General features: G+C 41.6%; 1 protein-coding gene across 1 annotated transcript in view; it reads right to left on the bottom strand.

Moving 5' to 3' along the window:
• Positions 1 to 23,080, bottom strand: part of LOC106571642 (potassium channel subfamily K member 10) — a 29,796-nt gene extending 6,716 nt beyond the window's left edge. Inside the window, exons 1-4 of the mRNA XM_014144950.2 lie at positions 22,357 to 23,080; positions 18,100 to 18,485; positions 2,632 to 2,749; positions 1,124 to 1,284 (exon numbers count right to left, since the gene is read on the bottom strand). Coding sequence (XP_014000425.2) covers positions 1,124 to 1,284; positions 2,632 to 2,749; positions 18,100 to 18,485; positions 22,357 to 22,411 — 720 coding nt within the window. The 5' untranslated portion in view covers positions 22,412 to 23,080. The remainder of the gene's footprint in view (positions 1 to 1,123; positions 1,285 to 2,631; positions 2,750 to 18,099; positions 18,486 to 22,356) is intronic.
• Between the last annotated feature and the right edge of the window lie 346 nt (positions 23,081 to 23,426).

Below are 23,426 nucleotides of genomic sequence, written 5' to 3'. Positions count from 1 at the left end.
TGAGATTCATGACTCTGACAAGGTGGCATCGACAGTATTTCCACACTCTGACACCGCCTGGTGATAAGCTAAAGATGCATAAGATGCATGATTAGCTCAAACGAGGCATAATGGTGATTGTGACTGTGGGCTGTCACAGAGGCACAGCTCACTCAGTACAGCTCTCACACTAGGTGTTCCTGTTCTGAGAAATGTAAACACACTGTAATACACCACAGGCCAGAACAGAGCGGAGGGTAACTGTTGGGCCAATCAGAATAAAGCACAACAGCCAATACCCCCTGCTCATTGACAACCCATAATGTAGAGCCCACATATCATTAGGAGATGATTACACCTCACTCAGTACTGAACACTTTCACTTTCAACCTGGGGGCATAGGCAAGGATGGGGAGCCAGGCCTACCCACTCAGATTGAGAAAAAAAAAAGTTGTTATTATTATTTATTTTTTATGCCCTTTACATACAGTGTCAGTGTTCCAAACGCGACATTGTGTATTTTTACCTAAACATGCAAACACCATCAGATATAATTCATAGCAAGCAGTGCACTGGATTAGTCAGATTTGATTAAATATAACAGAACAGATGAATTGGAATGACATTCACTCTCACAGGATGGGTTGCCAAGAAGAACTAACTGAAAGCCACACCCCAAAAAGCCACGAATATGACTGCATTGAGGCATGTCACTGTGTTTCTATGGCTACACACACCATTCCACTGTCCACTTAATTTGTTCATTTAGCACACAAGACAGCTCATAATCAAGTGCCTTTATCACAGTCAACACATCTATATTTTTTTTACTTTAATGAGCTGTGTTGAATAGCATAAGATCAGCTATAAAACTGCACGTTTCTCTTTGCCCCATGGCAAAATGTGTAAAATTGCAGGAAGTTAGCTGCTGCAGGCCCACCCACCAACTAATTTCTGGCTACACCACTGCTTTCAACTGGGTAAAAACCCATGTCTCTCTACTCTCCAGCCTATCAATACCTCACATTTAAAGTCATTGTGACGATAGAAGCAATCATTTATAACTGTTTTCATAATACATTAAAACATCATTATTTTTTATTTTTGTCATGTTGTTGTGGATTACTGTATGCTGTGAACTTACCCTGAACATTTTCTCCACCTTGGCGATGCTTTTCACGAATATGGTCCCTAGCTGGTCCCCCACACCGGCTAGCAGGAACCCAAACAGAGGGATGCCAAATATTGCATATAGGATACAGAAAATCTTCCCGCCCTCAGTGCTGGGAGCAATGTTACCATATCCTGTGAAAGAAACCGAGAAAGAGAAGGGCATGTTTTCTGGATGTGATGAGACTTGAATCTCTTTCTTATCAATGGCAGACACAACCGCAGTGGGTTTATGCAATAGCAATTCCATCTCCTTTCCTCCATAGACTTATACACATGCTGCTATCTACAAAAGGCTAACATACTGTCTGCTAGCTAAGCTTCTGTCCCTTTTTTCCACTGCTTGCAGTGTCAGTTTCCATTTGGAATCACAGAGGTGCTAGTCGGGTTCTAATATAATCACAAATATGCCAATGAATTGGAAGTAAAATGCCTCCTTCCACCATCCATCAAATTGAAGACATTCAGTAGTCAAGAGTGGTTTAGAAGGTTCTGTTGAAGACAATGCTATGATTGATAATGTGATTTCAACACAGATAACACAGAAACTATAATGCCAGTTTCTCAGACACAGATTAATAAAACACATTTCTGGACTAAAAAGCACTTTTAATAGATATTGTCCATTTAGCATGCTTTTTAGTTTGGGTCTGGGAAACTGGCTCCTAAAGTCTTGATTGTCTCTAGTCAATGTAAAAAGGCATTACCTCAGGTGAAATGGCAGAATGTTTCATTAGCCCTTGCACTTGACTTGAACTACAGCTACACCGCCTGTTACAGTAACTACCATAGCTGTGGAAAGTAGGAGTGATGAGGTTGCTGCAGCACCCCCTGAAAAAAGTAGTTCACTGGGCCTTTACTAGTCCTGTATTAGCGGACCGATATAGCCGTCTGTAGAGTATCAACAAAACATTCTCAGCACCCCCTTATTCCTAGGAGTGGAGCAGCTCACTTCATTTCATCTGACAGATGACTCACACTCACATACCAATCCCATATCTATCTCATGTAAGAAACCTTCAAATGCAGTTTGCAGGTATAGACCTGATTCACAGCTGAACGTTCTACCAGCTAACGTGGGTAGCTAATAAACTGTCCCGTCTTTTCAAATCAGGGCAGATGACAATGACAATACTCTAGCAATGTTTTTCTGAGTATCCCAAATCAAATAATATTGTTTTACCGTGTAGGTGTACAGTGGTTTTAGTCTACAGGTCACACTTAAGAAATATTTTTTCAATTGGTTTCAATGGAGCACTTCACTTTCTACCCTGCAAAAAACTTTGGTCAACGAACAATGGCCTATTCCTGAAAGGACCATTGTAAATAAAGGGTTGAATGGATGGTAAAGAATAACAAGCAACAGTGAGAGTAACCACAGATGTGACAGATCACATAGGCCTCAATGGAGTTTCGATAATAGTGACCAATGTAGTACTGTAACAGGTGTGTGTAGTACTAATCCAATACTAAAACCATTACCTATGGTTGTGATGACGGTTCCAGCGAAGAAAAAGGCACTGCCCAGGTCCCAGTGACTGGAGTTATAGGATGTGTCTCCTATCGGGCTGACCCCAGCATTCACTGCATCTACAGAGTGCTGGGCACACATACAAAGACATTCATCAGACCATAAAAAATAGACTACATCAAATGGGTAAAGATGATAGCATTACGTTCAAAATTGCAGCAATCTTTGGTGGTATAGAGTCTCTTGAGAGTCTGTTTATTAGTGATCCTTTAGTTGCATTTTGAAAAGATAAATTCTCAGGGGGGATTCCGCATAAGGATCCATCAAATTTTCCAATGTGATTTCCTAAAGCAGACAGTTGCGTAACATATGACTGCTGTATAGCTTACCGCTGATGACGCTTCTGCATGGTGAATCATCATGACAGTGCCACAATGAGAGAGGTACCATGGGGGGGCGGGGCACATGATGCCCACCATGCCCTGAGCAGCCCTCACACTCTGTGCCAGTCGGCCAGTCTACCCGGCAGGAAGCCGGCACGCCAGATGGAGCTTCGGAGTGGCGAGCAACAGGATGTAGCTCAGGGTGTGAAGGATGGTGGGATAGGTGTGTGGATGCGGTTGAAGGGCAAATAAACAAGGGCAGAGGAGGAGAGGCCATGACAGTCCAGTGGTAGAGTACAACGGAGGTGGTTTGGCAAACCATGCTTGAGTGTTAACTAACCTTGCCTGAGACCTGAAGACTTGCTCTAACTCTCAGAGCAAATGCCCTGGCTTTAGTTTAGCGGGGTAACACAGGACTGGGATCCACAGGAGACCCGGGTTTGAAATCTGGTTGGTTACATATGCAATCAGCTCCACTTTCCAAACTGACAGTCTGATATCTAATAGCTTAAAACCTGTTAGGGCTAGGGGGCAGCATTTGCACGTCTGGATAAAAAAAATGTACCCGATTTAATCTGGTTACTAATCCTACCCAGTAACTAGAATATGCATATACTTATTATATATGGATAGAAAACACTCTAAAGTTTCTAAAACTGTTTGAATGGTGTCTGTGAGTATAACAGAACTCATTTGGCCGGCCAAAACCCTGAGACATTTTCTGACAGGAAGTGGATACCTGATGTGTTGTATTGACTTTAAACCTATCCCATTGAAAAACACAGGGGTTTAGGAATATTTTGGCACTTCCTATTGCTTCCACTAGATGTCACCAGCCTTTACAAAGTGTTTTGAGTCTTTTGGATGGAGATCTGACCGAACAAGAGCCATGGAACGATGATGTCCCATTAGACACCTGGCGCGCGAGTTCATGTTGGGTACCCTCGTTCCAATACGTTATAAAAGAGTATGCATTCGTCCACCTTGAATATTATTCATGTTCTGGTTAAAAAAGGCCCTAATGATTTATGCTATACAACGTTTGACATGTTTGAACGAACGGAAATATATTTTTTCCCCTCGTTCATGACGAGAAGTCCGGCTGGCTTAGATCATGTGCTAACAAGACGGAGATTTTTGGACATAAATGATGAGCTTTTTTGAACAAAACTACATTCGTTATGGACCTGTGATACCTGGAAGTGACATCTGATGAAGAGAATCAAAGGTAATGGATTATTTACATAGTATTTTCGATTTTAGATCTCCCCAACATGACGTCTAGTCTGTATCGCAACGCGTATTTTTCTGGGCGCAGTGCTCAGATTATTGCAAAGTGTGATTTCCCAGTAAGGTTATTTTTAAATCTGGCAAGTTGATTGCGTTCAAGAGATGTAAATCTATAATTCTTTAAATGACAATATAATATTTTACCAATGTTTTCTAATTTTAATTATTTAATTTGTGACGCTGACTTGACTGCCGGTTATTGGAGGGAAACGATTTCCTCAACATCAATGCCATAGTAAAACGCTGTTTTTGGATATAAATATGAACTTGATAGAACTAAAAATGCATGCATTGTCTAACATAATGTCCTAGGAGTGTCATCTGATGGAGATTGTAAAAGGTTAGTGCATCATTTTAGCTGGTTTTATGGTTTTGGTTACCCTGTCTTTGAATTGACAAAACATTACACACAACTCTTGTAAATGTACTGTCCTAACATACTCTAAATTTATGCTTTCGCCGTAAAACCTTTTTGAAATCGTAAAACGTGGTTAGATTAAGGAGATGTTTATCTTTCAAAGGGTGTAAAATAGTTGTATGTTCGAAAAAAATTATTTTGACATTTATTTGGATTCAAATTTGCCGCTCTTGAAATGCACCTGCTGTTGATGGAGTGCACCACGGGTGGCACGCTAGCGTCCCACCTAGCCCATAGAGGTTAAGATGAGCCGTTACTGCATTGATCTAGTTTCAGCGTTGGGGAGTAACGTGTGACATGTAATCCATTAAATGTAAGGGATTACAACAACAAAACACAGTAACTCAAATCCGTTAGGTTACCAGCTAAAATATTGTAATCAGATTACAGATACTTTTGAAAAACTAGATGAGTACTTCAAGGATGACTTTTATATTCAGAAAGGATGTTCGCAAAAAAAATATTTGACACTTCACCGTTTTCTCAAAGACATTCAAATCAGCATTGAAAAAAGGTGCAAGTTTAAGTTTGTTCCACCTGAGCGAGTCTGACCACAAGTCAGAGACCACTATGATGACACACCAAACGTGTTTGATCGATCGCAGGAATAGGCTTTTGTAGGCTACAGTCCAAGGTATGTCTTCCAATGGTGGGACTGGTGTCGGCATCCAAAGATTATGCAACTTGAATAAACGCTTGGAGGTAAGGATGACAGCAGTGTTGTAGTCTACGGCTGTACGGATATCACTTACTATTGATATCTACATAGCGTATTGATGTGAATCACACTGCTGCTTTCTCATTTAGCTATTTGAGCTTTACAGATTGTGGTTGTTGTGGATGGCTGTCAGTCTGTCAAATTTGTCAGTCTATTCTTGTTCTGAGAAATGAAGGCTATTCCTTTCACGTCCTGACCATTGTAAGAGGTTATTTTCTATGGTAGAGTAGGTCAGGGCGTGACATGGGGTGTTTTGTGTTTTTCTATGTTTTCTATTTCTATGTTCTTAGGTTCTAGTTTTTGTATTTCTATGTTGGCTTGTTTGGGATGATCTCCAATTGGAGGCAGCTGGTCCTCGTTGTCTCTAATTGGAGATCATATTTAAGTAGTGGTTTTTCTTCCTGGGGTTTGTGGGGGATTATTTTTGAGTAGTGTTTGTTCTCCTCTGTGTCACGGTTTGTTGTTTTTGTCTATTCAGTTATTTTGATGTATTGCATGAGTTTCACAGAGTAAATAAAATGTGGAACTACACACATGCTGCGCTTTGGTCCCCTCTCTACGACAGCCGTGACAATTCCATGTGAGAAATTGCCAAGAAACTGAAGATCTCGTACAACACTGTGTACTACTCCCTTCACAGAACAACGCAAACTGGCTCTAACCAGAATAGAAAGAGGAGTGGGAGGCCCCAGTGCACAACTGAGCAAGAGGACAAGTACATTAGTCTAGTTTGTCTAGACTACATTAGTCTAGTTTGAGAAACAGATGCCTCACAAGTCCTCAACTGGCAGCTTCAATAAATAGTACCCGCAAAACACCAGTTTCAACGTCAACAGTGAAGAGCCGAGTCTGGGATGCTGGCCTTCTAGGCAGAGTTCCTCTGTCCAGTGCCTGTGTTCTTTCGTCCATCTTAATCATTTATTTTTGATGGCCAGTCTGAGATATGGCTTTTTCTTTGCAACTCTGCTTACAAGGCCAGCATCCCGGAGTCGCCACTTCACTGTTGACGTTGAGACTGGTGTTTTGCGGGTCTGGTCACGCTGTCTGGTCTTATGTAAATTTCATTAGGAGTCCTTTTATAAACACTTGGGGAAAAAGGGCATTCCCTCCTTTTGTCATAATGTCTGTGCTCATGTGGACATGGTAAAATGTTATATGAAAGACAATTCTTATTTAGAAGGCTAATATCACATTTCATCTTCTCACAAATAGTTTCATATTTAATCATGTAAGTTCCACAACATCTAGATGTAAATCTGATAACTGGGATGTATACATTTGTAGAGTTACTGTTATTTGGTTATACCGTCCTTAATGATATCACAAAACAACAACTGATCTGACATAATTGTTCTTCAAGTCCCACATTCTTTGTGTTGTGAATATTGTCTCAATGTCCAACCTTTGATGTTGCAGTACTGCAAAGTCTCTCTCTGTTGTAACAAAGGGATTTTTAACTTCAATTTCTGCAGAGTGGGAGAGAGAGTTCCTGCAAGGTATTTACAACTGTCATAAAACTGCCAATTGGATTTCTCTCTGGTATGAGAGAGAGGTGGGGGCTCTCTCTGATCCTCACCCAGGAGGGAAAGTCATGACAATGGTTAAAACAATAATTTTGATAACATGGATGGTCAGTCCTTGCATCCATTGCTCTGTCTATTAATCTGAGAGTGGTTACATTTATCCAGGCCCATCCCTCAGCTTTTTACCAAAACAGAGGTGGGGTGCCTATTTTGTTATTGTTTTATCAGTGTATTTGCACTTTAAACAGCTGCATATTATCAAGATATCAAAGTGTCACCAACAAAAAGGTAAACAATAGGCCTATAGAAAATGCAGCATATGGCATTCATTTTCACATGTAAATAGACACTTGTCAGTGGGGCTCAAAGTATGCCATTCTATGAGTGCAGCATTTATTTTTCAACTCGAATCAATGAGCCCAGTCAGTCCTCCATGACAACAAAATCATAAACAACAGAGCAAGGCTGACTAATAAGTCCTTAGTTTTGGGGCGTTACGCTCAGGTAAAACAATTTGGCTAATCTATACTTCCATATTTCCAAGTCCTATTCTTGAAGATCAAGTGGTATAACATTTATTGGAATGACTGGAATTCTGATAGACTTTAGTTTTTAATGTAAAGATATCATTTAATCATATTATTATATGTAGTAGAACGCGATGGGTTAGAAGAAGCCTACATAACCAACCCATAAAGTAAAATTTAACATCTATATATGGCCAGCTATGTAAACTTTAACACTGATTTATCCTGCAACAGATGTCGTTCAATTGGTAACATACATTTTTGTCTTCTTCTAATGCCTCATAAGGGGAAAGTAATCTAAAAGTAACTGAATGTAATCAGATTATATTACTGAGTTCGGGCAATCCAAAAGTTGCTGATTAAAATGTTGGACAGGTAACTAGTAAATGTAATGGATTACATTTAGTAAGTAACCTACCCAACCCTGTCTACTTTACATCTGTCCCACACTTTGTTTGAATGATCCTTATTTAATGCAAGAACTCTGACTCAGATCTTTGTACACGCTAAACTTTGAATTACAAAATAGCTTCTTTTTTTCTGTGATAAGACTTTACTATTTATTCAGTCTCTCTCCTCTCCCCTACAACGGGTTGTTGCCGTAAATGACAATGTATTCTCCGCCAACGTATTTGGTAAAACGATGTTTAAAGCTAGAATCGTAAGTTGCCTCATCCATTTTTTTTACTTAGAAATTCATGATATATACCCATTGACTCTTGAAGAATATAACTTATACATTCCTAATGATCTCAGTTCTACTGTCATATCCCATCAGAACCCAAATTAAAATGTTGTTTTACTCCAATGTTTGTAAATAATGTAAATGTAAACAAACGCTGTATAGCCTCCAAACATGTTTAAAACTATAGTTTTGATATCATGGATGGTCAAGCCTTGCATCCATAGCTCTGTCTGTTAATCTGAGAGTGGTTACATTTCTCCAGGCCCATCCCTCAGCTTTTTACCAAAACAGAGGCAGGGTGTCGCTTTGTTATTGGTTTCTAATAAGGATTCTATCTTTAAATAAAATGTAAATAACAAATGTTGAGTCCCATCCTACTGGAAGTGAAGAGGATATTCAGCAAATCTTGGAGGACAATGGAAGTTGATAAAAATGCTTAAAAAAACAATGTGCTTCGACATGTGTTGGTTTTAAAGGTCCAATGCAGACATTTTTATCTTCCTATCAAATCCTTTCTGGGTAAAAATTAACTACCTTACTGTGACTTTGTCAAATTTAAATGGATAAAAATAAACAAAAATGGCATTTTAGCAAAGAGCAATTTCTCAAGCAAGAATTATGGTAGGACTGTCTGGGAGTGGTCTGATTGGAGTGTGGAAAACGGAAAACAAACTGTTATTGGCAGAGAGGTTTGGAGCTATCTTTCTTATTGGTCTATTAACTGATATACCGCCTGGTGATCTCTCCAGGCAGGCCAAAACTCCATCCCACCAAAACAGGTTGAAATATCAGGCGGTCTTTTCAAACAGCTCTTACTCTTAAAGGGCATTATCATTATCACAATTTCACGGTATTAATCCAACCTCATATTGTGCAAAGATATATAAAACACAGAAAATGTAAATGTTTTACTTCACAGGGACTTTAACAACAAACAAGTATTTGATCAACTTCCACTGTCTTGCATCTTTGCTCCTCAATTCATGCACCTTGGTTGGAGAGCTCCATCCTATTCCCCAGCTCATTATTTACATTTACAGTGTATTTGGAAAGTCTTCAGATCCCTTGACTTTTTCCACATTTTGTTACCTTGTTCTAAAATTGATGAAATCGTTTTTTTTGCACATCAATCTACACACAATACCCCATATAACAAAGAAAAAACAATCCCCCGATTGCTCAGTTTCTAGGAAGAGTCTTGGTGGTTCCAAAATTCTTCCATTTAAGAATGATGGTGGCCACTGTGTTCTTGGGACCTTCATTGCTGCTGAAATTTTTTGGTACCCTTCCCAAGATCTGTGCCTCGACACAATCTTGTCTCGGAGCTCAATGGACATATCCTTCAACCCCATGGCTTGGTTTTTGCTCTGACATGCACTGTCAACTGTGTGCCTTTCCAAATCATGTCCAATCAATTGAATTTACCACAGGTGGACTCCAATCAAGATGTAGAAACATCTCAAGGAACAGTATGCACCTGAGCTCAATTTCGAGTCTCATAGCAAAGGGTCTGAATACTTATGTAAATAAGGTATTTCTGGGGGGGGTTTATAAATGTACAAAAATGTATAAAAACCTGTTTTCGCTTTGTCATTATGGGGTATTGTGTGTAGATTGAGGATGGTAAATATTTATTTTGTCCATTTTAGAATAAGGTTGTATCATAATGTCTTCCCTGTGGCTCAGTTGGTAGAGCATGGTGTTTGCAACGCCAGCATGGTGTGTGCAACGCCAGGGTTGTGGGTTCGATTCCCACGGGGGGGCAGTACAAAGAATGGGGGGGCAGTACATGAAATGGTATAAAATGTATGTATTCACGCTCTGGATAAGAGCTCTGGATATTCACGCTCTGGATAAGAGTGTCTGCTAAATGACTAAAATGTAAAAAATGTTTACAAAATAACAAAATGTGGAAAAAGTCAAGGCATCTGAATACTTTCCGAATGCACTGTATATTCCCATATAGGTATGGTTTTAAACATGCTCACACCAATCTTTTAAAATTTATCAGATTACTCAAACTCTTGATGTTAAAGTTTAAACACTCTGAATACTTATGTAAATATGGTATATCTGTTTTTATTTGTAATACATTCGCAAAAATGTTTCAAAAAATCTGTTTTCACTGTTTTCACCCCCGGTTGCCCATTTTGTTTTTTTTACCCTAGCACCACACAGCTGATTCAAATATGAGCTGGTTATTTGAATCAGCTGTGTAGTGCTAGGCCAAAAAACAAAACGTGCACCCAGGGGGCCCCCAGGACCAAGTTCGAGAATCCCTGGATCAGAAGACTAGTGAAGATTTGGCACTGGGGCAGCGCAGCAGCATTCAAGAAAAATAAAAGGCGTTTAGCATTCCTATCTGAATGTGGTATACTCCTGATGCAGCCAACACCATATTTCCACTCTGAAATATTAATTTAAACGTAGCCTTTGTGGAAGGCCTTCTCAGTTAACCAATACATGCCACATGCTCATAGTCAGGACTAGAGGTCGACCGATTAATCGGAATGGCCGATTAATTAGAGCCAATTTCAAGTTTTCATAACAATCGGAAATCAGTATTTTTGGACGCCGATTTGGCCGATTTTTATTTATTTTTTAATATTTTTTTACACCTTTATTTAACTAGGCAAGTCAGTTAAGAACACATTCTTATTTTCAATGGCGGCCTAGGAACGGTGGGTTAACTGCCTTGTTCAGGAGCAGAACGACAGATTTTTACCTTGTCAGCTCGGGGATTCAATCTTGCAACCTTACGGTTAACTAGTCCAACGCTCTAACCACCTGCTTTACATTGCACTCCACGAGGAGCCTGCCTGTTATGCAAATGCAGTAAGAAGCCAAGGTAAGTTGCTAGCTAGCATTACACTTATCTTATAAAAAACAATCAATCAATCATAATCACTAGTTAACTACACATGGTTGATGATATTACTAGTTTATCTAGCCTGTCCTGCGTTGCATATAATCGCTTAGGTACTGTCACGTCCTGGCCAGTAAAAGGGTTAATTGTTATTGTAGTTTGGTCAGGACGTGGCAGAGGGTATTTGTTTTATGTGGTTCAGGGTGGTGTGTTAGTTAGGAGGGCGTTTGATTTATTATTTCCGGGTTTTGAGTTATGGTCTATGTTTATGTATTTCTATGTGTAGTCTAGTGAGTGTGTTTCTATGTTGAGTTAATTGGGGTGGACTTCCAATTGAAGGCAGCTGTTTGGTGTTGCCTTTGATTGGAAGTCCTATATTAGTTGGGTGTGTTTTGTCTTGTATTTGTGGGAGATTGTTCTGTGTTTAGCCTTGTGCCTTGCCAGACTGTCAGTGGATCGTTCGTTCTCTTGTTTGTTGTTTTTGGTGTTCATTTTGATTTAATAAATGTTCAAAATGAACAAACACAGTCCTGCTGCATTTTGGTCCTCCTTCACCGACGATAGCCGTGACAGGTACACGTTGCTCCAACATGTACCTAACCATAAACATCAATGCCTTTCTTAAAATCAATACACAAGTATATATTTTTAAACCTGCATATTTAGTTAATATTGCCTGCTAACATGAATTTATTTTAACTAGGGAAAATGTGTCACTTCTCTTGCAACAGAGTCAGGGTATATGCAGCAGTTTGGGCCGCCTGGCTCGTTGCGAACTGTGAAGACTATTTCTTCTAACAAAGACAGCCGACTTCGCCAAACGGGGGATGATTTAACAAAAGCGCATTTGCGAAAAAAGCACAATCGTTGCACAACTGTACCTAACCATAAACATAAAGGCAATATTAACCAGGTGAAATTGTGTCACTTCTCTTGCATTCATTGCACGCAGAGTCAGGGTATATGCAACAGTTTGGGCCGCCTGGCTCGTTGCAAACTAATTTGCCAGAATTTTACGTAATTATGACATAACATTGAAGGTTGTGCAATGTAACAGGAATATTTAGACTTAGGGATGCCACCTGTTAGATAAAATACGGAACGGTTCCGTATTTCACTGAAAGGAAAAACGTTTTATTTTCGAGATGATAGTTTCCGGATTCGACCATATTAATGACCTAAGGCTCGTATTTCTGTGTGTTACTATATATTATAATTAAGTCTATGATTTGATAGAGCAGTCTGACTGAGCAGTGGTAGGCAGCAGCAGGCTGGTAAGCATTCATTCAAACAGCACTTTTGTGCGTTTTGCCAGCAGCTCTTCGCTGTGCTTCAAGCATTGCGCTGTTTATGACTTCAAGCCTATCAACTCCCAGATTAGGCTGGTGTAACCGATGTGAAATGGCTAGCAAGTTAGCGGGTGCGCGCTAATAGCGTTTCAAACGTCACTCGCTCTGAGACTTGGAGTAGTTGTTCCCCTTGCTCTGCATGGGTAACGCTGCTTCGAGGGTGGCTGTTGTCGATGTGTTCCTGGTTCGAGCCCAGGTAGGAGCGAGGAGAGGGACGGAAGCTATACTGTTACATTGGCAATATTAAAGTGCCAATAAGAACATCCAAGAGTCAAAGGTATATGAAATACAAATTGTATAGAGAGAAATAGTCCTATAATTCCTATAATAACTACCACCTAAAACTTCTTACCTGGGAATATTGAAGACTCATGTTAAAAGGAACCACCAGCTTTCATATGTTCTCATGTTCTGAGCAAGGAACTTAAACGTTAGCTTTCTTACATGGCACATATTGCGATTTTACTTTCTTCTCCAACTCTTTGTTTTTGCATTATTTAAACCAAATTGAACATGTTTCATTATTTATTTGAGGCTAAATTGATTTTATTGATGTATTATATTAAGTTAAAATAAGTGTTCATTCAGTATTGTTGTAATTGTCATTATTACAAATAAATTTTAAAAATCATCCGATTTATCGGTATCTGCTTTTTTTGGTCCTCCAATAATCGGTATCGGCGTTGAAAAATCATAATCGGCCGACCTCTAGTCAGGACCTGTTGACACCACATGCAGTAACGTATGCAACGTATGCAAGCCTGCCAAGCTAGCTTGGCAAACGGTTATACTGTTACATTATGTTATTGACACTTGTGCAATGCAGCAAGAGACTAGACATGACTTGGCACAGGGGGACTTTATTCTTTAGTGGATGGATACTCAAAGTCACTCCCTAACCCCATAAACAGCTGGAGGAAAAACGATTCCAGAGGTTTCACAGGAGGAGGCCATCACTGTCGCCGGCACAGAACTGACAGAGAATGCTGAGGAGATAGGTATACATCTCCACCCAGTAGTCTGGCTGAAGCCCTGCCCTGCCCTGCCTGTCCAATAGGCTGAACCTCTGGGCTAAGACACTAAAGCAGCAGCCTGGCACATGTCCCAGAACTGCTTATCATCTGCCCTTTTCTCTGCTCTGCCGCTGAATAATCACCTTTCACGTTAAATAGGAGGCCTCATGGTGCTTTGTTATTCTTAGATATACTGTATGATTAGAATATGCGCATATGGTATATGTTAGCTGACATTGGGCAGGATCTCTGCACGTTCGCAGAGACTGCATTCACAGTAAACGCTGCATATGTCGGCTCAATCGGAAATCACCTTAAATTTCAACCACGCTACAATGCAGATCTGCCACGCATTTAATCGAGCCCTAATCCGAGGACATAGGAAAGTTGAGGTTTCATTATTAAGTATGCAAAGGAATGCAGGTCCCAAATGAATATGTAAAGTGGTAATAGTCAAAAGGGTGTCTGGGCCCTGCCCAGCGGGCAATTACATAATTATGACGTATTTTATGATGTTACGCCATGGCGGTTATGGTCAGGTTGTATATTGGTTAGATAAGGACATTTGTTCATATATTTTTAACAACCAGGGAGAGAAAACATCTTTATCTGGTTGTAATCTGATTATCTGTCTTTCCCATAAAGTATTGATCTTGTCATGAAAATAAATCTTTACCCCATTTTAACAAAGAGCAGTTATAATTGGGTTATGTCTTATCAGGCATCTAGAGGTCGTGGGACATATCTTGCCCGCTGGGTTTGCTCTCCCCCATGTTAAAGGCCTTTTGCAACTTTCATCACCCTGTCAGCAGAGGGAATGTGTCAGCAGTCGCATGAAAACCCAAGAATAAATGTATCCTCAAGCGAGACATGCTGGAGAAGGAGAGGGGGTAGCGGGGGAAGAGGAAGTGAGTGGGTGAGTCAATGCACACTCGCACAGACACACTCCACACCTCTGAATCATGGCCCTAGTGTTGGGTAATTAGTAAGCACCATGGTAGGACCTCAGTGGGATGGAGTGACACACAATGACACACCAATCCCTCCCTCTGAGAGTCCCCCCAGCCTGCTACAGTCTACACTACAGGCTGCAACCTACCTTATGTTTGACAATGCTGACTCAGTCGCTGAGAACAATATCATCTGGCAATATCCAGTACCCAAACAATGAGTCAGAATAAAAGGCCAAGTAACTCAATGGCTTCAGAAAATATTCAAAAAAGATCTATTGATCCTCCAGAATCAGTGTGATGGAAAGACATGGTCGCTAGATTGTTGTGGGCACTGTAGTACATCAAGCTATGCTTATAACATGATGTGGCACATTACTGGACTTCGAAGGTCTGATGAACAAGATGCTGTAATGAGTACTCGGTTTAATCCCAAGCAGCAGTAATCACACCAGACTAGAGACCCGGAAGAGCAGTCGACATTCCCCAAGCCACACCTCCATCCATCGTGGGTCCTTCAGAACTAGAGTCCCCAATGAATAATTGACTCCCCAGCAGATGCTTTTAAGACTTGCGGCTAAATTTAGCCTTCCTGCTCTGCAAATGTCGGCAATTACTACTGCATATATCAGAAGGGATACCGTTGCTTTAACCTACGGCAAACACGCCTGGAGATCCTTATCAAACGTAAAGCACTCAGAAGATGACGGTTCAATGAGAAATCCCATGTTAATAACTGTTAGATTACAAAATAACTTGCATGCTGCAGCATACGAGTCACAAAGATCCACTCATGAAAAAAAGTACATCTATGTCTGATATTCCTATTTCAGATAATGTCAGTGTAGTATTTTTAGGTGGGAATGCATGTAGGATTGCAGATGCTCTGAATGCAGATGCTCCCTATGCACTAAAATACAGTACATTCGGAAGGTATTCAGACCCCTTCACTTTTTCCACATTTTGTTACGTTACAGCCTTATTCTAAAATTCATTAAATAAAAACATGTCCTCACCAATCTACACACAATACCTCATAATGACAAAGCAAAAACAGGTTTTTAGAAATGTTTGTAAAAAAAAATACAAATAAAAAATAAACTAACAAAAAAACTGAAATACATTATTTACATAAGTATTCAGACCTTTGCTATGAGACTCGAAATTGAGTTCAGGTGCATCCTGTTACCATTTATCATCCTTGAGATGTTTCTACAACTTGTTTGGAGTCCACCTGTGGTAAATGCAATTGATTGGACATGATTTGGAAAGGCACACACCTGTCTATATAAGGTCCCACAGTTGACAGTGCATGCCAGAGCAAAAACAAAGCCATGAGGTAGGAAGGAATTGTCCGTAAAGCTCCGAGACAGGATTGTGTCGAGGCACAGATCTGGGGAAGGGTACCAAAACATTTCAGCAGCATTGAACATCCCCAAGAACACAGTGGCCTCCATCATTCTTAAATGGAAGAAGTTTGGAACCCCAGAGTCTCTTCCTAGTGCTGGCCGCCGCGTCCAAACTGAGAAATCGGGGGAGAAGGGCCTTGGTCAGGGAGATGACCAAGAACCCAATGGTCACTCTGACAGAGCTCCAGAGTTTCTCTGTGGAGATGGGAGAACCTTCCAGAAGGACAACCATCTCTGCAGCACTCCAACAATCAGGCCATTATGGTAGATTATCCAGATGGAAGCCATTCCTCAGTAAAAGGCACATGACAACCCGCTTGGAGTTTGCCAAGAGGCACCTAAAGGACTCTCAGACCATGAGAAACAAGACTATGGTATGATGAAACCAAGATTGAACTCTTTGGCCTGAATGCCAAGCATCACATCTGGTCAAAACCTGGCACCATCCCTACGATGAAGCATGGTGGTGGCAGCATCATGCTGTGGGGATGTTGGAGACTAGTCTAGATTGAGGGAAAGATGATCGGAGGAAAGTACAGAGAGATCCATTAGGAAAACCTGCTCCAGAGCGCTCAGGTCCTCAGACTGGGGCGAAGGTTCACCTTCCAACAGGACAACGACCCTAAGCACATCGCCAAGAGAATGCAGAAGTGGCTTCGGGACAAGTCTCTGAATGTTCTTGAGTGGCCCAGCCAGAGCCTGTACTTGAACCCAATCGAACATCTCTGGAGAGACCTGAAAATAGCTGTTTAGTGACGTTCCCTATCCAACCTGACAGAGCTTGAGAGGATCTGCAGAGAAGAATTTAAGAAACTCCCCAAATACAGGTGTGCCAAGCTTGTTTCGTCAATCCAAGAAGACTCGAGGCTGTAAACGCTGCAAAAGGTTCTTCAACAAAGTATTGAGTAAAGGGTTTGAATACTTAATGTAATACTTACATTTCCTATTTTTAACACATTTGCAAAAAAACTCTCAAAACCATTTGGTATTGTGTGTATATTATTGGGGGGGGGGGACTATTTAATCAATTTTAGAATCGGGCTGTAAGGTAATATAATGTCAAAAAAGTCAAGCGGTCTGAATATTTTCCGAATGCACTGCATGTAAGCGAATTAGTGCTGAGTTGCCTATTTTGGCTCGAGTTCTCTGCAGGAAAAGATCCATTCTGCATTCCAAGCATTACGGGCCCCCAGCAGGACCCTACGAAGGCGGTGAGCATTAGCAACTGCATTGGCATCCCTCTGTTCCCCAACACCGTTTTTTTCCAGAGAGGAATTGATCCGGAACTTGATTGCCCTATGCTTTAGCCCATTTCCCTACTACTTCAGAGTTCTACTGTAACTAAGATAAATGACCACCTCTTGTTTTGCAGTTAAAACAGTTAAAAACAAAAACAATTACAAACCCTCTCACTTCCATTCATTGCCCAAGCCCAAGATCCTTCAGTTATTGTGAGTGAAGTGTTTCCAATTCATTCATGATTAAAATTCACACTGGCACCCATGTGTTTCAATGTGGATTGTTGGTGAGCCGGCCAGGAGAAACTTGGCTTGGTGCCATACCCTGCGTCCATTATCATCCAGAGTTTTCATGGATGAGGCCTCAATATCTGGCTGATCTAAACACTTGAGTGTCACTCTGGTTGTTTTATGAGGAGCTGGAAGCATTCGGCCCTGAGAACCCTGTCGGCCCTTGCAGAAGTGAGAGTGCTACAGTACAAGTCAAATTCTCAGTTTATGATGTTCCTCCTATCCAGATGAACCTATTTCCATTTTTTCTTTTTCAGGAGGTGAAATCTTAGATTGTAGCAACTATTGTTTTCTGGAAGCTGTCTTGAGCTCGGTCCAAGAAGTTTGTCTCAATATAGACTAAAAGGGAGCAGGACTTGAAGAAATGGCAGACATACCCTTGCAAGTCAAATTGATCAAGGTGACTCTAAATAAAGAAATCTATAGAATTGCTTAATGTAAAAGGCATACAATTACAGTGACAGGGGTCACTCGTACCCTGTTTATCAATCACCGTACTGTACACAGTCACCCACAACGTGGTGGTCAGTGGTCACTTTCAATTCAGTCTGACACACAGCTAGACTCTATAGTTATGCTGATACACAAGCCTGTTTATTGTGGTTTGTATCCAATTTCAGGATGGCTGGTGGTGTTTACTGTATAGTGTATGTGTGTGTGTGTGGGGGGGGGGGGGCTTAAATAACATTGGATCGATACAGAGTTCAAGTTTCAGTAGACCTGAGTCCCCACTAGGGACCCCAGACAGAGCTGAAGGAGACAGGAGAGCTCCAGTATTGACTGCAGACTGACCTAGTGGCTGCTTTTGTCTTTCCTTACCTTGATAAGCACCTCCAGCTCCGCCGGTGAGACACAGGGGTGCTTCTGCAGGAACGCCGCCTTCTCTGCGGTGATGGTCACCTTCTGGTTGCTCTCAAAAGGCTGCTCCAGGGCCCGGAACATCAGGCCTCCCCCCACCAGATAGGCAACCACCACCACAAACACTGCCACCACGGTCTTCCACTTCATGACCGTGAAAAGGGGCGAGCCATCCTCGCCCACCGCCTCCATGCTGGCCACCATGCTGGCAGGTCGCGATGGAGAGAGCCGGGGAACGGTGCAGCCCATGGGGTTCTGCATGGTGGCCACACTGGCCTGGACCAGGCTGGCACTCATCATGCCTGGCTGGACCTTCTTGGGGGGGAACAGGTTGGTCTGGACCGCCACTGCAGAGAAAAACATGAAATGTTATTGTTAGGTGCTGCAATATAGGAAAAGTGAATGTGTAGCCATATACTGCACAATCCAGATGTAAGCAAATGGGAGGAATAAAGAACCCTACAACCCTACAGTATGTAAATAAGTTTAATGTATTGTCTGGGTATGACTTCTACATGGAACTGGGCTTGATAATTTGAGCAGTTTGGGCTTACGAATTTATTTCCATCTATCAGCCACAGGAGTATGACAATGAAATATAAATGGAGTTTGTCTTGATGCTTGAGGTTTTGAGCAGCACAGGGTGGCAGAGAGAGAGAGAGAGAGAGAGAGAGAGAGAGAGAGAGAGAGAGGGTGAATCGCTAATGTGTTCTGTGGGCTTTCTGAAAACCCATTATTGTTAAAGGGATACTTCACAATTTTGGCAATGTGGCCCTTTATCTACTTCCCCAGAGTCAGATGACCTCGTGGATTCCATATTTATGTCTCTGCATGCAGTTTGAAGGAAGTTGCTAACTGGAAGTCTATGGGTATCTGCTAGCTATCTGCTAGCACACTAGCAGATAACCATAGACTTCCAGTCATTGTGCTAATGCTAGTAGAATGCCAAAATCCCAAAGTATCCCTTTAAGAGCAGGTATCTCAGAGCAGTGGCATGGAGTGTTCCATCAGCACACTCCATCAGCCAGTGGTTTCACATACTCAGGCCATATATGGTTAGCAGCCCCAAGCACAGGCTGAGAATGCTATTTTTTTATGGATTAAAAAGTGAGCCTTTATATATGAAAGAATCATTGGTTGATAAATGATTTCCTAATGCTGTACTGTCTGAAAGATATTTGAAGAAAATCCAGGAGTCTTCTGTTTGTCCCCTCGTGATGCCTTTGTAGTCATAAACATCCACAATTTATAGCCAAAGCATTCAAACATGTTTTGTAGCTGTGTTGCTTCAATTTCATGCTTATACCTTTAAGATTCTTACTTTCAACAATACATTACAGTGAGGGGAAAAAAGTATTTGATCCCCTGCTGATTTTGTACGTTTGCCCACTGACAAAGAAAGGATCAGTCTATAATTTTAATGGTAGGTTTATTTGAACAGCGAGAGACAGAATAACAACAAAAAATCCAGAAAAACACATGTCAAAAATGTTATAAAATGATTTGCATTTTAATGAGGGAAATAAGTATTTGACCCCTCTGCAAAACATGACTTAGTACTTGGTGGCAAAACCCTTGTTGGCAATCACAGAGGTCAGACGTTTCTTGTAGTTGGCCACCAGGTTTGCACACATCTCAGGAGGGATTTTGTCCCACTCCTCTTTGCAGATCTTCTCCAAGTCATTAAGGTTTCGAGGCTGGCGTTTGGCAACCCGAACCTTGAGCTCCCTCCACAGATTTTCTATGGGATTAAGGTCTAGAGACTGGCTCGGCTACTGTGTTTTGGGTCATTGTCATGCTGGAATACCCATCCACGACCCATTTTCAATGTCCTGGCTGAGGGAAGGAGGTTCTCAGCCAAGATTTGACGGTACATGGCCCCGTCCATCGTCCCTTTGATGCGGTGAAGTTGTCCTGTCCCCTTAGCAGAAAAACACCCCTAAAGCATAATGTTTCCACCTTCATGTTTGACGGTGGGGATGGTGTTCTTGGGGTCATAGGCAGCATTTCTCCTCCTCCAAACACAGCGAGTTGAGTTGATGCCAAAGAGCTCCATTTTGGTCTCATCTGACCACAACACTTTCACCCGGTTGTCCTCTGAATCATTCAGATGTTCATTGGCAAACTTCAGACGGGCATGTATATGTGCTTTCTTGAGCAGGGGGACCTTGCGGGCGCTGCAGGATTTCAGTCCTTCACGGCGTAGTGTGTTACCAATTGTTTTCTTGGTGATTATGGTCCCAGCTGCCTTGAGATCATTGATAAGATCCTCCCGTGTAGTTCTGGGCTGATTCCTCATCGTTCTCATGATCATTGCAACTCCACGAGGTGAGATCTTGCATGGAGCCCCAGGCCGAGGGAGATTGACAGTTATTTTGTGTTTCTTCCATTTGCGAATAATCGCACCAACTGTTGTCACCTTCTCACCAAGCTGCTTGGCGATGGTCTTGTAGCCCATTCCAGCCTTGTGTAGGTCTACAATCTTGTCCCTGACATCCTTGGAGAGCTCTTTGGTCTTGGCCATGGTGGAGAGTTTGGAATCTGATTGATTGATTAATTGCTTCTGTGGACAGGTGTCTTTTATACAGGTAACAAACTGAGATTAGGAGCACTCCCTTTAAGAGTGTGCTCCTAATCTCAGCTCTTACCTGTATAAAAGACATCTGGGAGCCAGAAATCTTTCTGATTGAGAGGGGGTCAAATACTTATTTCCCTCATGAAAATGCAAATCAATTTATAACGTTTTTGACATGCGTTTTTCTGGATTTTTTTGTTGTTATTCTGTCTCTCACTGTTCAAATAAACCTACCATAAAAATTATAGACTGATCATTTCTTTGTCAGTGGGCAAACGAACAAAATCAGCACGGGATCAAATACTTTTTTCCCTCACTGTATGTACTATTACTAAGAGTCGTCACATTTCTGCCCCATCTCATGTGCCTACCCACTGTATACTAGGTTTTGATTATGAAAACAAATATAATGAATTAGTGGTGGTGATTTATGTAACCATTCAAACACACTGTGTGGAAAAACATTCACTACACTGGTCTGGCAGGCGCAAATCATTTTGATGAGCAACTCTCAACACATTGCTGGCTGCATGTAGACCATAAAACACGGCAGACATTTCTCCCAAAAGGTCATACCGATGAAAACAGATAGCCACCTGCTGCACTGGTGGCTGGAGAGGCGGCTGGGTAAACATTTGATCGTGAGCGAGAATAGGACAGCCGCAATGACGTGCCATACATGCAGGATTGGCGGGAACTACCCATGCAGAGCTCCAGCTCTACCTAAAGCCGATGAGGTAATGTGTTTTTACCCCATCTCTCAATGCATCACAATACTGCACCAGCTGTAACACGCCAAGTGCTCCTTTATGACATTATATTACCGACTGACAGTTCACCTTAGCCATTTCGCCTTCACCTCAACCGATATGTTTTAGACTAGAGTCCGGCCATGGTCAATTCCCCTCAAAAACAACATAAACAAGGAATCAGACCTTGATTGGTGGCTAAATTATGTTAACATTCATTTATACATAAAATGGCAATAGGAAACATGCTACCAGCATGAGGTAGACTAGCTACAAGGAGTCGTGCCTGTCCCTGGACCTAATCTGATGGGAATGTCAATCACCAAAACAGCCGTGCGTTTCTAAATCAAGTTGAATGCATTAAACTCATTAATGGCAGGTAGCGTTATCCCTCGCCATGACTCCTACTTGATCTATCTGGACAATGTGCGCTGCTTTGGCTCGTTGCAGACAGACAGTTTCCCCTGGGCACATCAGTGCCCACCAAATGTAGTATCTACATCAACAATAAATGTATTATATTCTTTAGAGGTGGGATCAAAGCCATAGCCAACATGTGGCTCTGGGTGTTATTAAAGGTAGGCTTTATACATAATAAGGAAAACAGCTATGGTATGCGCCATTCCTCGTTGGACATTGGTCATGCAATGCATGATCATGTGTGTGGTGCACTCAATCACTGCAGTTATAAATTGACTTAACCTATGTCAATAACACCAAAGTATGTGTATCAATACATTTCCAACTTCACCTATAGACTGATGATACGAATGTTACTTTAAGTATGTACAATTAAACGAAATAACCTATATAGACTCAATATTGGAAGCATTTAACTCAATCGATCTGCTTTCATTGATTACCGACAAACGTTCCAAACGTTGAAATACAAACCTGGCGTAGGGTTGGGATTCCCTGGTTTTCTTGGGTTCTCCGTGGGAAATTTCATCTTGATTTTCGGTTTGCCACAATGGACCAAACCCTTGCCGAAAACAACTGACTGGAAAGAAAAAACCCTTGTCTTTATGTAAAATCTTTCAACGCTCTTTCTATTGAATCCTTTGTTTTTAACCGAGAGAGAATGGAGAACGGTAGGGAGTAAAAACACATCATCCGTGTCTTCTTTTGCTCTTGTCAGTGAGAGCGAGGTGCACACCCGGGTAAAAAGGTAATTATGAGCTCTCCTCTCCCCGCAACAGACTCTAGTAGGAACAAGAGCAAAGCGCACACCCACTATTGCTCGTTGCACCACAGTCCACGCATGTCCTTTTTTTATTGTAAACAACGACAAAACGCAGGAGGAGTCGGAGCTCCAACAGCGTTGACGAACTTCACGATTACATGTTCAATAATTGCTCTCTTGGCCGCTGCAGCAAAGACTTCGGCAGGGCTGTACAAGCCTATGGTATCCAACGGTCGCGCTGCGCGTGCGTCTCTCTCGCTCTTTTTCATGGTATTGAGAGCTGGCGTAGTCTTATGACAACACTCCAAATCGAAGAGGCATATGCCAGCCAAAGTTCAGCATGGAGAAGTCGGGATTGCGAGCATTTTTGAGGGGCAAAGCATTGGCTAATACACCTTGTCATGTGTGCCGTCCTACAAAAAAACCTGACACTTGGATGAGGCTCACGGAATAAAGCTTCTTTATAGGGGAGGCTGAATGCGGGAGCACCCATGTAACTGGCAGATAGTGGTCCCTGCGGCAAAGCTTTATCGTAATAACCTGTGCTTCGGGAGACGTCATTACATCATCCAAACATGCAGAAGAAATCAATCACCTATGGATATCCTTGCACACCTCTTCCACTTCGCATTGTTTAAGTTGTGCTGTTACGTTAACATGTTGGGCGTAAAACGTGTCTTGGTGCGTCAGACAATGCATTGCATTTACATTTTTACATTTAGCAGACGCTCTTATCCAGAGCGACTTACAGTAGTGAATGCATACATTTCATACATTTTTT

The sequence above is a fragment of the Salmo salar genome, chromosome ssa15, assembly GCF_905237065.1.
Source record: "Salmo salar chromosome ssa15, Ssal_v3.1, whole genome shotgun sequence".
NCBI lineage: Eukaryota > Metazoa > Chordata > Actinopteri > Salmoniformes > Salmonidae > Salmo > Salmo salar.
This window is presented reverse-complemented; position numbering and strand designations above follow the sequence as displayed.